The following is a 13910-nucleotide window of genomic DNA, read 5'->3' as shown; positions in this document are numbered from 1 at the left end:
CTTATAAATTTTACTTTATCATATATTTTGTATATTAACATTTATAAAGTTACAAAAAATTATCTAGTCTAGTCTAACTTCCAAAAGTGTATTACCAATCTTTTGTACTATATCTTGAATGACCTGTTTCCATATTGATAGTGTAGCAATTAAACATTATTTTTACTTTTTTACCTTCAATGACAGTATAGCAGAAAAGGCTCTTTGTGTTATCGAACATATTTTTGGGGCACCTCATAACTGGATTGGTATATTATTTGGGTGGTTGTAGACACTGGCTAAAGATAGGTATACCATTTTTTTCTGTTGGATTAAAACAGAATTATCAAGTGAATCTATTGTCCTTATGCTACGATATTTCCATCAAGTTATCAAGGTTAGGATGTGTAACGACGGGTGCTCTGTCATATTTAAGCTAAGGGGCGAGACGTAGCCCAGTGCGCGGTCGGTTTGGGATCGATCCCAGTCAATGAACACTAGGCCCATTGTGCTATTTCTCGTTCCATCCAGTGCACCACGACTGGTACATCAAAGGCCGTGGTATGTACTATCATTTCTATAGGATGGTGCATAAAAATGATCCCTTGCTGCTAATCGAAAAGAGTAGCCCATGAAGTGGCGAAAGCGGGTTTCTTCCCTCAATATCTGTGTGGACCTTAACCATATGTTTGACGCCATATAACCGTAAACAAAATGTGTTGAGTGCATCGTTAAATAAGCATGTCCTTCCCTTCCTTTAAGCTGATTCGTGAGTTTGGCCTTGTCCGTCTTCATCGGTAGTCCGCCAGATGTAGCTAATTTTCATAGGACAGACTGTAGTTGCTAGGTCAGTATCGTCTGAGCACATTGGTTTATTAATCATCGGCTATTGGATGTTAAATATTTGGTAATTTTCACATATAGTCTTAGAGAGGAAACACTCTTCATTTTTCTATTATTAGCAAGGGATATTTTATATGGACAATATCAAAGACAGGATAGAGTATACAACAGCATTTGATACACCTGTCGTGGTGCACTGGCGTGAAACTGTGTTACATTTTTAGATATACTGTTTGATATCTATGCATGAATTGGTAAAGAAAATAGCGGCCGAACAAGGACTCACTTTAAAGTGACGAAAACCATGAAAAGTAGATAGCCTTGACCTAGAAAATGTAGATGATACATCGACAGCCAAAGTTATACTTGCGTGCATGGTTTTACGAAATGCCTCGGACAAGGATTCATTTTCATGTGAAGCAAACCATGAGAAATAGGTCGCAGTGACCTAGTAATGATACGTTATACACAGATATCTCAATGCCAAAGCCAAAAAACAAAACAAACAACCCCTCCCCCCAACCCCCCCCCCCCCCCCAACAAAAAACAACAACAAAAAAGCCCCCCAAAAACCAACAAACAAAACAGCCTTCAGTTGTAATATGTTATAGGTTCACATACATTTTGGCTTAAATTTACTGGACTAGTTATATATTGCCATCTCAAGTTGTTTTTGCTTGTAAGGTTTGGTGTTTTCACATGTATTGAAAAGTTAACGGATGGAACATAAGCCGTCCACACTAATGGGTCTATCTGACAACAAAATGAACAAATAAACTGAAATTTCTTACATGAGGAACTGTTCGAAAATGTCTGATTCTATGTCCGGCAAGGCGATATTCTCTTGTTCTGCCAGCGGTCCAGTTAGCATTGCTTCAAACACGCCACTCCGAAGAGTCAATATCAGTCTGTGAGCTGGTATGGACTTCCTGTCTTTCCCGACCTGGAACGTGACGTCACAGTGAGAGTTTTGTTGCAGTGAATAACGCAGACATTCTTTCAGAGATTTCCCGCGCTGCCAGTTATCGGCAAATCCAGATTTGGCTTCAGAATCTTTAGCTGCCATTGCAGAACTACAAAAAAGAAAAGGAAAAGAAAAAGAAAAAAATCAATATTAATGTACTTTCATTAGCATTTCATTTCATTTCAACTTATTTTCGTGCTTATATCCACTTAAGGTTCAAGCACGTTGTCCTGAACACATACCTCAGCTATCTGGGCTGTCTGTCCCGGACAGTGGGTTAATTGTTAGTGGTTAGTGAGAGAGAATAGTGTGTAGTGGCCTTACACCTACCCAACGAGAAGTTAAAACTCGATCTCTCGGAGCCGGTACCGGGTTACGAACCCCATACCTATCAGACTTATGCACGATAGCTGAACTACGGCACCACCGGGTTCACGAGACCGGTTTCATTAGCAACCAACACTCACCAAAAAAAAATCCAAAACAAAATCGCGCGCACACACACACACAATATCCGCCACAAAAAAACAACAAATCATGAACACGAATGACAACAACAACAATATCGACAGCCACCTTCCTGGCTTACCGTAATGGGAAATGATATTAGATCCAGTGAGACATTTAGCCATAGTGCAGGGCGGATCCAGAATTTTGTAATTAACCAGTAGAGCTCATTTTAATTAAATTGGCTGCATATAGGAGTTTTAGCCACATTGTCGTGTATGGTATTTGAATTGGTGGTGTACACCTTGTACTATAAATAACCTATACATATATCCCGTCTGTCTAGTCACAGCTTGTTTCTCGGTACGCGTATTGTGTGTTAACCTAATACGATACAAGTCTGTGTAATATGGTTTTAGACAATGCTGTAAACTACCTAACCGTACATTTACCGTTTCCGCTGTGTCCGACCGTCTGTTTGTTCTTACAGCGGATTTTCCTAGATTGGTAACGAAATATGTCCTGCTTCTTTCGCTGGTAACACTCACGTGACACGGGGATCTCTCTAATTTGGATACAGCTTGTACTTTCTATACAGTTAGTTAGTTTTATATGTATACACACACATAGGCGTACGGGCTCCCTTTTTAAGTGTGGCTAGTGGTGGGTGTGGTTGGGGAGCCCACTAAAATAAAACAACAAATCGGTTTTATTTGACATGGAAGCTACAAGAGCGACACATATCCCATGCGGTAGGGGTGTCTGCACTGGTTATAAATATGCAACTTAAGAAGAAGATTTATGATGGGGAGGACACTTAAGAACAACACTAATTAGTGCTAATTACACTTTTATTTGACACGAAAGCTACAACAGGAAAATCACATGCAAAATGTAGAGAATGGTCCCCTGATCAAGAAACAACAACTTAAAAAGAGAATATGTGGTGGTAAGGTCACTCAAGAAGAGGTCAAAGGTCATAGAATGGCATTTTCGCACTTAATTAATGAATAATTAGAAAATGCCACATGATACACAAATAATACAAACATGAAACTTATATCAGATGAGCATGAAGTGAGATTCATTATAAAAAGCGAAACAGTTTTCCACTCTTACCATTTCATTTGACCTCAATCAACAAAAACAGTATAAAAGGTACCCATTTGACCCCCCCCCCCCCGACTAATTACATTTTTATTTGACATGCAAGCTACAAATGGGAAATCACATGCCCATTAGGCTATTTCTCGTTCCAGCCAGTGCACCACGACTAGCATGTCAAAGACCGTGCTATGAGCTATTCTGTCTGTGGGGTGGTGTGTATAAAAGATCCCTTGATACTTGTCGACAACTGTATCGGGTTTCCTTTCTATGTCTATGCCAAAATGGCCATATCTTTGACATCCAATAGCCGATTATTAATAAACAATCAATGTGCTCTTGATGTGTCGTTAAACAAAACAAACTTTAACTTTAATCGTGCACGTGTCATCTCCTTCAGTCAGTGTTTGTTTGGAACTGGCTGGAACGAGAAATAGCGCAATGGGTCCACCGACAGGGGTCGATCCAAGACCATTCGTGCTTTACCACTGGACTACGTCTCGCCCCCTTCACAAGTTTGAGTCGATGAAATCCGCCACTGGTATAAATGCATCTTACAGAACATTGGCAAACCCATCACTCAGACTTACAATCCAGAGTTGCAAACATGTTAACGATGAAATCCGTCACTGGTATAAATGAATCTTACACAATATTGGCAAACCCCTTACTTACAATCCAGAGTTGCAAACATGTTAACGATGAAATCCGCCACTGGTATAAATGAATCTTATACAATATTGGCAAACTCATCACTCAGACTTACGTACAATCCAGAGTTGTAAGCATGTTAACGGTAATACTTCGGATTTTCTTACTTGCAGCGGTTGGTTAGTCCTTTTAATATTTTGTTTAGCTATATTTATAGAATATTTGGTACTACAAGCGTCTGTATTCCTGTTTTAGGTCAACATTTATATTGACTCCAGTCGCCGAATCATACGTTATAATGAACTTATACCAAACAGCTCTTGAGGGTGGGGTTACAATTTGATCTGTAGTGTCAAAGGCAAAATGATTGTCGATATCATTATTTCATAAACTAGACAGGTGTCCGGGTGCACTGGTCGCCAGTACAGGCACGGCGGAAGGAAGTAAACATTGGGGGAATGGGGGTGGGGTGTTGGTGACAGATAGAGGGCGCAAGGCTAAGGTTCGGGTTATGTCTCCCCGTACAATTTTGGAAACTAGATGTCCTGAAATGCAATTCCACGCATTCTACAAGTAAAACGCGTCTCTGCCTTAAGATATACTACCAATAGTATTTTTATTCAGAATTATTGGAGCAGCTAGAGTCCCCCTCCCCCGCCCTGTTCCGCCTTGTCTGCCCAACTGAAAGGGTGGGGGATACAGTTTGGTATGTGTCATTACGTTTCATAAACTAAACAGATGCGCGGTTGGTCTGGTACCCAGTAGGTAGCTGTACAAAAAACCGTATCATTTCATTTCATTTAATCTCAACTTATTTTCGTGCTTATATCCAATTAAGGTTCAAGTACGCTGTCCTGGCCTGTACTAAGGGGCGAGACGTAGCCCAGTGCGCGGTCGGTTTGGGATCGATCCCAGTCAATGAACACTAGGCCCATTGTGCTATTTCTCGTTCCATCCAGTGCACCACGACTGGTACATCAAAGGCCGTGGTATGTACTATCATTTCTATAGGATGGTGCATAAAAATGATCCCTTGCTGCTAATCGAAAAGAGTAGCCCATGAAGTGGCGAAAGCGGGTTTCTTCCCTCAATATCTGTGTGGACCTTAACCATATGTTTGACGCCATATAACCGTAAACAAAATGTGTTGAGTGCATCGTTAAATAAGCATGTCCTTCCCTTCCTTTAAGCTGATTCGTGAGTTTGGCCTTGTCCGTCTTCATCGGTAGTCCGCCAGATGTAGCTAATTTTCATAGGACAGACTGTAGTTGCTAGGTCAGTATCGTCTGAGCACATTGGTTTATTAATCATCGGCTATTGGATGTTAAATATTTGGTAATTTTCACATATAGTCTTAGAGAGGAAACACTCTTCATTTTTCTATTATTAGCAAGGGATATTTTATATGGACAATATCAAAGACAGGATAGAGTATACAACAGCATTTGATACACCTGTCGTGGTGCACTGGCGTGAAACTGTGTTACATTTTTAGATATACTGTTTGATATCTATGCATGAATTGGTAAAGAAAATAGCGGCCGAACAAGGACTCACTTTAAAGTGACGAAAACCATGAAAAGTAGATAGCCTTGACCTAGAAAATGTAGATGATACATCGCCAGCCAAAGTTATACTTGCGTGCATGGTTTTACGAAATGCCTCGGACAAGGATTCATTTTCATGTGAAGCAAACCATGAGAAATAGGTCGCAGTGACCTAGTAATGATACGTTATACACAGATATCTCAATGCCAAAGCCAAAAAACAAAACAAACAACCCCCCCCCCCCCCCCCCCCCCCCCCCCCCCCCAACAAAAAACAACAACAAAAAAGCCCCCCAAAAACCAACAAACAAAACAGCCTTCAGTTGTAATATGTTATAGGTTCACATACATTTTGGCTTAAATTTACTGGACTAGTTATATATTGCCATCTCAAGTTGTTTTTGCTTGTAAGGTTTGGTGTTTTCACATGTATTGAAAAGTTAACGGATGGAACATAAGCCGTCCACACTAATGGGTCTATCTGACAACAAAATGAACAAATAAACTGAAATTTCTTACATGAGGAACTGTTCGAAAATGTCTGATTCTATGTCCGGCAAGGCGATATTCTCTTGTTCTGCCAGCGGTCCAGTTAGCATTGCTTCAAACACGCCACTCCGAAGAGTCAATATCAGTCTGTGAGCTGGTATGGACTTCCTGTCTTTCCCGACCTGGAACGTGACGTCACAGTGAGAGTTTTGTTGCAGTGAATAACGCAGACATTCTTTCAGAGATTTCCCGCGCTGCCAGTTATCGGCAAATCCAGATTTGGCTTCAGAATCTTTAGCTGCCATTGCAGAACTACAAAAAAGAAAAGGAAAAGAAAAAGAAAAAATCAATATTAATGTACTTTCATTAGCATTTCATTTCATTTCAACTTATTTTCGTGCTTATATCCACTTAAGGTTCAAGCACGTTGTCCTGAACACATACCTCAGCTATCTGGGCTGTCTGTCCCGGACAGTGGGTTAATTGTTAGTGGTTAGTGAGAGAGAATAGTGTGTAGTGGCCTTACACCTACCCAACGAGAAGTTAAAACTCGATCTCTCGGAGCCGGTACCGGGTTACGAACCCCATACCTATCAGACTTATGCACGATAGCTGAACTACGGCACCACCGGGTTCACGAGACCGGTTTCATTAGCAACCAACACTCACCAAAAAAAAATCCAAAACAAAATCGCGCGCACACACACACACAATATCCGCCACAAAAAAACAACAAATCATGAACACGAATGACAACAACAACAATATCGACAGCCACCTTCCTGGCTTACCGTAATGGGAAATGATATTAGATCCAGTGAGACATTTAGCCATAGTGCAGGGCGGATCCAGAATTTTGTAATTAACCAGTAGAGCTCATTTTAATTAAATTGGCTGCATATAGGAGTTTTAGCCACATTGTCGTGTATGGTATTTGAATTGGTGGTGTACACCTTGTACTATAAATAACCTATACATATATCCCGTCTGTCTAGTCACAGCTTGTTTCTCGGTACGCGTATTGTGTGTTAACCTAATACGATACAAGTCTGTGTAATATGGTTTTAGACAATGCTGTAAACTACCTAACCGTACATTTACCGTTTCCGCTGTGTCCGACCGTCTGTTTGTTCTTACAGCGGATTTTCCTAGATTGGTAACGAAATATGTCCTGCTTCTTTCGCTGGTAACACTCACGTGACACGGGGATCTCTCTAATTTGGATACAGCTTGTACTTTCTATACAGTTAGTTAGTTTTATATGTATACACACACATAGGCGTACGGGCTCCCTTTTTAAGTGTGGCTAGTGGTGGGTGTGGTTGGGGAGCCCACTAAAATAAAACAACAAATCGGTTTTATTTGACATGGAAGCTACAAGAGCGACACATATCCCATGCGGTAGGGGTGTCTGCACTGGTTATAAATATGCAACTTAAGAAGAAGATTTATGATGGGGAGGACACTTAAGAACAACACTAATTAGTGCTAATTACACTTTTATTTGACACGAAAGCTACAACAGGAAAATCACATGCAAAATGTAGAGAATGGTCCCCTGATCAAGAAACAACAACTTAAAAAGAGAATATGTGGTGGTAAGGTCACTCAAGAAGAGGTCAAAGGTCATAGAATGGCATTTTCGCACTTAATTAATGAATAATTAGAAAATGCCACATGATACACAAATAATACAAACATGAAACTTATATCAGATGAGCATGAAGTGAGATTCATTATAAAAAGCGAAACAGTTTTCCACTCTTACCATTTCATTTGACCTCAATCAACAAAAACAGTATAAAAGGTACCCATTTGACCCCCCCCCCCCCCCCCCCCCCCCCCCCCCCGACTAATTACATTTTTATTTGACATGCAAGCTACAAATGGGAAATCACATGCCCATTAGGCTATTTCTCGTTCCAGCCAGTGCACCACGACTAGCATGTCAAAGACCGTGCTATGAGCTATTCTGTCTGTGGGGTGGTGTGTATAAAAGATCCCTTGATACTTGTCGACAACTGTATCGGGTTTCCTTTCTATGTCTATGCCAAAATGGCCATATCTTTGACATCCAATAGCCGATTATTAATAAACAATCAATGTGCTCTTGATGTGTCGTTAAACAAAACAAACTTTAACTTTAATCGTGCACGTGTCATCTCCTTCAGTCAGTGTTTGTTTGGAACTGGCTGGAACGAGAAATAGCGCAATGGGTCCACCGACAGGGGTCGATCCAAGACCATTCGTGCTTTACCACTGGACTACGTCTCGCCCCCTTCACAAGTTTGAGTCGATGAAATCCGCCACTGGTATAAATGCATCTTACAGAACATTGGCAAACCCATCACTCAGACTTACAATCCAGAGTTGCAAACATGTTAACGATGAAATCCGTCACTGGTATAAATGAATCTTACACAATATTGGCAAACCCCTTACTTACAATCCAGAGTTGCAAACATGTTAACGATGAAATCCGCCACTGGTATAAATGAATCTTATACAATATTGGCAAACTCATCACTCAGACTTACGTACAATCCAGAGTTGTAAGCATGTTAACGGTAATACTTCGGATTTTCTTACTTGCAGCGGTTGGTTAGTCCTTTTAATATTTTGTTTAGCTATATTTATAGAATATTTGGTACTACAAGCGTCTGTATTCCTGTTTTAGGTCAACATTTATATTGACTCCAGTCGCCGAATCATACGTTATAATGAACTTATACCAAACAGCTCTTGAGGGTGGGGTTACAATTTGATCTGTAGTGTCAAAGGCAAAATGATTGTCGATATCATTATTTCATAAACTAGACAGGTGTCCGGGTGCACTGGTCGCCAGTACAGGCACGGCGGAAGGAAGTAAACATTGGGGGAATGGGGGTGGGGTGTTGGTGACAGATAGAGGGCGCAAGGCTAAGGTTCGGGTTATGTCTCCCCGTACAATTTTGGAAACTAGATGTCCTGAAATGCAATTCCACGCATTCTACAAGTAAAACGCGTCTCTGCCTTAAGATATACTACCAATAGTATTTTTATTCAGAATTATTGGAGCAGCTAGAGTCCCCCTCCCCCGCCCTGTTCCGCCTTGTCTGCCCAACTGAAAGGGTGGGGGATACAGTTTGGTATGTGTCATTACGTTTCATAAACTAAACAGATGCGCGGTTGGTCTGGTACCCAGTAGGTAGCTGTACAAAAAACCGTATCATTTCATTTCATTTAATCTCAACTTATTTTCGTGCTTATATCCAATTAAGGTTCAAGTACGCTGTCCTGGCCACACACCTCAGCTATCTGGGCTGTCTGTCCAGGACAAAGGGTTAGCTGTTAGTGGTTGTTATGGTTAGTGAGAGAGAAGAGGGTGTAGTAGTCTTACACCTACTCATCGAGTCGTTAAAACTCGCTCTGGGTGGGAGACGATAGCGGGCTGCGAACCCAGTACTTACCAGCCTTATGTCCGATGGCCCAACCACGACACCACCGAGGCCGGTAAAAAGTCGTATCTGAGTGGGTTATCCCACAGTTGAGGTTCCAACTGACCAAATCAATTCCTATTGCCGATACTGTTAACGTTTACTAAGAAAACTGATATAAGCAGCGTATCAACACACCCAGGCAGTACACCAATAAACAGTTTGGCACCTCACATTTAATCCACCTGCAAGATAATAGGGAGCTGGGGTGGGGGTGGGGGTGGGGGTGGTCACATACTATTTAAGATATTTAATTAATGTTTTTATTAGAAACCGTAATTTATTTTTTGCTGAAAATCGCAGTTCCATTTTTGGGGGAACCCTGCACTAGTTTTAACCTCTGATGTATACTGCATAACAACTGTAGAACAAAATTTATAAAAAAAGTGTGTTTATTTTTTGCTGATAGATAATAATATTTGCACCAATAATCAATGTCACATATTACTACCAATCAAAACCAGTTATTTTTCTTCAGTAAATATTTGACGATGCACCTCGAACTTTGACACGGAACTCTCTTCTTTGGCTACAAGTCCTGGTACTGGCGATAAATTTGATAGTGTTTCGCGTGATTAAATGTTGATTCATCTGGTCAGTATATTCCTGTAATTTATTTTGAATTTACCAACCATCATTGAGCTTGAACCCTGTGGGGGGTCCTACTAACAATAAAATGACATTTGTTTTTGTGCGGAACTAGGGTAGTCACTACCTGTTATGTCTGAAATGAGCAGCTTGATACCTTCCCCCCAATTTACTATAATGGTGAATGGTGGTACTATTTATATCCGGTGGGAGGGGCTAAGCGTTCGCCTAATGTACCGTCGGTCTGGGATCAATTCCTGTCAGTGATCCCATTGGTGGGCTAGTTCTCGTTCCAAGCAGTGCACCACGATTGGTATATCAAAGGCCGTGGTATGTGCTATCATGTCTATGGGTCGATGCATATAACAAATCAATGCTAATAATGGATATAATTACCGGGTTTCCTTTGTAAGACTATATGTTAAAATTACCAGATATCTCACATTCAGTAACCGACACTTAATAAATCAATATTGTCTAGTGGTGTCGTTGAACAAAACAAACTTTAACTTTCAATAGCTGGTGATTAATAATCAATATGCTCTAGTGGTGTTGTTAAACTAAACAAACTTTAACTGTCAATAGCTGATGATTAATAAATCAATATGCTCTAGTGGTGTTGTTAAACTAAACAAACTTTAACTGTCAATAGCTGGTGATTAATAAATCAATATTCTCTAGTGGTGTTGTTAAACTAAACAAACTTTAACTGTCAATAGCTGATGATTAATAATCAACATGCTCTAGTGATGTCGTTAAACTAAACAAACTTTAACTGTCAATAGCTGATGATTAATATATTAATATTCTCTAGTGATGTCGTTAAACTAAACAAACTTTAACTTTCAATAGCTGGTGATTAATAATCAATATGCTCTAGTGGTGTTGTTAAACTAAACAAACTTTAACTGTCAATAGCTGATGATTAATAAATCAATATGCTCTAGTGGTGTTGTTAAACTAAACAAACTTTAACTGTCAATAGCTGGTGATTAATAAATCAATATTCTCTAGTGGTGTTGTTAAACTAAACAAACTTTAACTGTCAATAGCTGATGATTAATAATCAACATGCTCTAGTGATGTCGTTAAACTAAACAAACTTTAACTGTCAATAGCTGATGATTAATATATTAATATTCTCTAGTGATGTCGTTAAACTAAACAAACTTTAACTTTCAATAGCTGGTGATTAATAATCAATATGCTCTAGTGGTGTTGTTAAACTAAACAAACTTTAACTGTCAATAGCTGATGATTAATAAATCAATATGCTCTAGTGGTGTTGTTAAACTAAACAAACTTTAACTGTCAATAGCTGGTGATTAATAAATCAATATTCTCTAGTGGTGTTGTTAAACTAAACAAACTTTAACTGTCAATAGCTGATGATTAATAATCAACATGCTCTAGTGATGTCGTTAAACTAAACAAACTTTAACTGTCAATAGCTGATGATTAATATATTAATATTCTCTAGTGATGTCGTTAAACTAAACAAACTTTAACTGTCAATAGCTGGTGATTAATAAATCAATATGCTCTAGTGGTGTCGTTAAACAAAACAAACTTTAACTGTCAATAGCTGGTGAATAATAAATCAATATGCTCTTTTTGATTAGCAGCAATGGATCTTTTATATGCACCATCCCACAGACAGGATAGTACATACCACATACTTTGATATACCAGTCGTTGTCCACTGGCTGAAACAAGACATAGCCCAAGTCAACTCCATCCCCCATGAAATGTCCCTTCTCTTTGCTTGTTATATCATGTTTGATTCCAAATCCACCATTCTGAGAGACCCATTTCAGACCATGTCTGTTTACCCGTTTATGTCTATTTTCCATCCCTTCTACCAATTCGGCCCCGTGCCAAACAAGACTGGGTAGCCTTGTTGACCACATCAAAGTTGTGTCAGAAAGTATCCTCTTAAGTTTTCCCAAATATCTAAAAATCATTTACCCCAAGTCCTTTCCCGAATGACTGACCAAATCATTGGACCCTGAATGGAAGACAATAATAGCAGGCACAGAATACATTCTGTGTATTATAAACGGTATAAGCTCCTTCCAAACGTCATATTAACATTTGGGTCTCCAGGATGTCTACCATTTACGATTCGCAGTCCGCTGGTTTTACATAGATATAAAGGTTTCCTACCAAATCGATTTATGATTTTGCCGTAACTATTACGCGCTTTAAGATTATTGTCAGGTAAGAATTTAGTAACGATTGATAGTACATCATCTGTAAATTCTGGTCTATCATGTACTATAAAATCACAGTAGGTACCAGTGCGACTATTACAATCACCTATGAAGATAAAATCACAGTAGGTACCAGTGCGACTATTACAATCACCTATGAAGATAAAATCACAGTAGGTACCAGTGCGACTATTACAATCACCTATGAAGATAAAATCACAGTGGGTACCAATGCCACTATTACAATCACCTATGAAGATAAAATCACAGTAGGTACCAGTGCGACTATTACAATCACCTATGAAGATAAAGTTACCCAACTCTGAATATTCACATGTACTATCATCAAGTGTTAAACATAAATCTGTATTATTTTTGTCATAATATATGTTATTAATGAATCTGCTTACAACCAGACTGCCCTGAGAAATTCTTCTCCAAAGACTGAAATCAGATATATTAGGTTGGTGGACTGGTGTGAGGTCGTTCTTTAAAAATATGTCAATAATCTTCATCCACTCGCTTTTTGTGTAAGTTTCTGTTTCTGTTTCATATATTTATTTGTTAAGTTACCTTATTTTGCGCTATTAAAATCTATATATTACTTTTGTTTTTATTTTGGAGAGAGAGAGAGAGAGAGAGAGAGAGAGAGAGAGAGAGAGAGAGAGAGAGAGAGAGAGAGAGAGAGAGAGAGAGAGAGAGAGAGAGACGGGGACAGGAACAGGGACAGAGAGAGATACAGGTAGGGATGACAGATACAGAGACAGGTAGACAGACATACATAGCTATATAGACAGAGATGCGTTGTTCGCGGTTAACTCGCTAAGCAGTGTTGTCAAACTGTCTACAACATCCGAGGTCAGGTCAGGTCATAGTTTGTTGCGTGCTCATTCAGAGCAAACTGTGGTCGCCTGTTATGAGCGCAGGTGTTGGCATTCACCGGCCCCTCCGTCCAGGACAGGAAAAGATTTGGGGGGGGGGGGGGGGGGGCGGGGGTGGGAGAGGGGATCGGCCACGCTGGCATGTGTAAGGGAGCACAAACGGCCCGACCACGGTTTGTTGCGGGCGAGGGTGCGGCGCCCATCTAGTCACAGCTTCAACGTTCATACATGTAGGTCGCCGACTGTGAATAATACTGATCGAACAAAACACGACATTTTGTCTTCTATGTTTCACTATCTAAACATACCTTTGGTCTGTCTTTGTGTGCAGACGTCTGTCCGTACAGCAAATTCCTTCTTAATCTAATGGAAGCGAAATACTTCCTACTTGTTCGCTGTTGCAATACGCCACGATCACCAGACACGGGGATTTCCCTAATTTGCATACAGCTTGTACTTTCTACACAACAAAATGTTTTATTTAACGACGTACTCAAAACATTTTATTTACGGTTATATGGCGCCAGACATATGGTTAAGGACCACACATATATTGAGAGGAAACCCGCTGTCGCCACTTCATGGGCTACTCTTTTCGATTAGCAGCAAGGGATCTTCTATATGCACCATCCTACAAACAGGATAGCACATACCACGGCCTCTGATATACCAGTCGTGGTGCACTGGCTGGAGCGAAAAATAGCCCAATGGGGCTACTGACGGGGATC

General features: G+C 40.0%; 1 protein-coding gene across 4 annotated transcripts in view; it reads right to left on the bottom strand.

Annotated features, from left to right (window-relative positions):
* LOC121386910 (BTB/POZ domain-containing protein 2-like) overlaps nt 1-13617 on the bottom strand; it is a 157803-nt gene extending 144186 nt beyond the window's left edge. For 3 of the 4 annotated variants that reach the window (XM_041517955.1, XM_041517952.1, XM_041517951.1), the window contains exons 1-3: nt 13491-13617; nt 6055-6336; nt 1614-1895 (exon numbers count right to left, since the gene is read on the bottom strand). In XM_041517955.1, the coding sequence (XP_041373889.1) occupies nt 1614-1895; nt 6055-6329 (557 nt within the window). In that variant the 5' untranslated portion in view covers nt 6330-6336; nt 13491-13617. Of the gene's footprint in view, nt 1-1613; nt 1896-2685; nt 2769-6054; nt 6337-13490 lie in introns of those variants that run through there. The other variant, XM_041517953.1, reaches the window with a different exon arrangement.
* Between the last annotated feature and the right edge of the window lie 293 nt (nt 13618-13910).

This window comes from Gigantopelta aegis, chromosome 12, assembly GCF_016097555.1.
Source record: "Gigantopelta aegis isolate Gae_Host chromosome 12, Gae_host_genome, whole genome shotgun sequence".
In the NCBI taxonomy this organism is placed as follows: Eukaryota; Metazoa; Mollusca; class Gastropoda; order Neomphalida; family Peltospiridae; genus Gigantopelta; species Gigantopelta aegis.
Note: the sequence above shows the minus strand (reverse complement) of the source record. Positions and strands in the feature narration are given on the sequence as shown.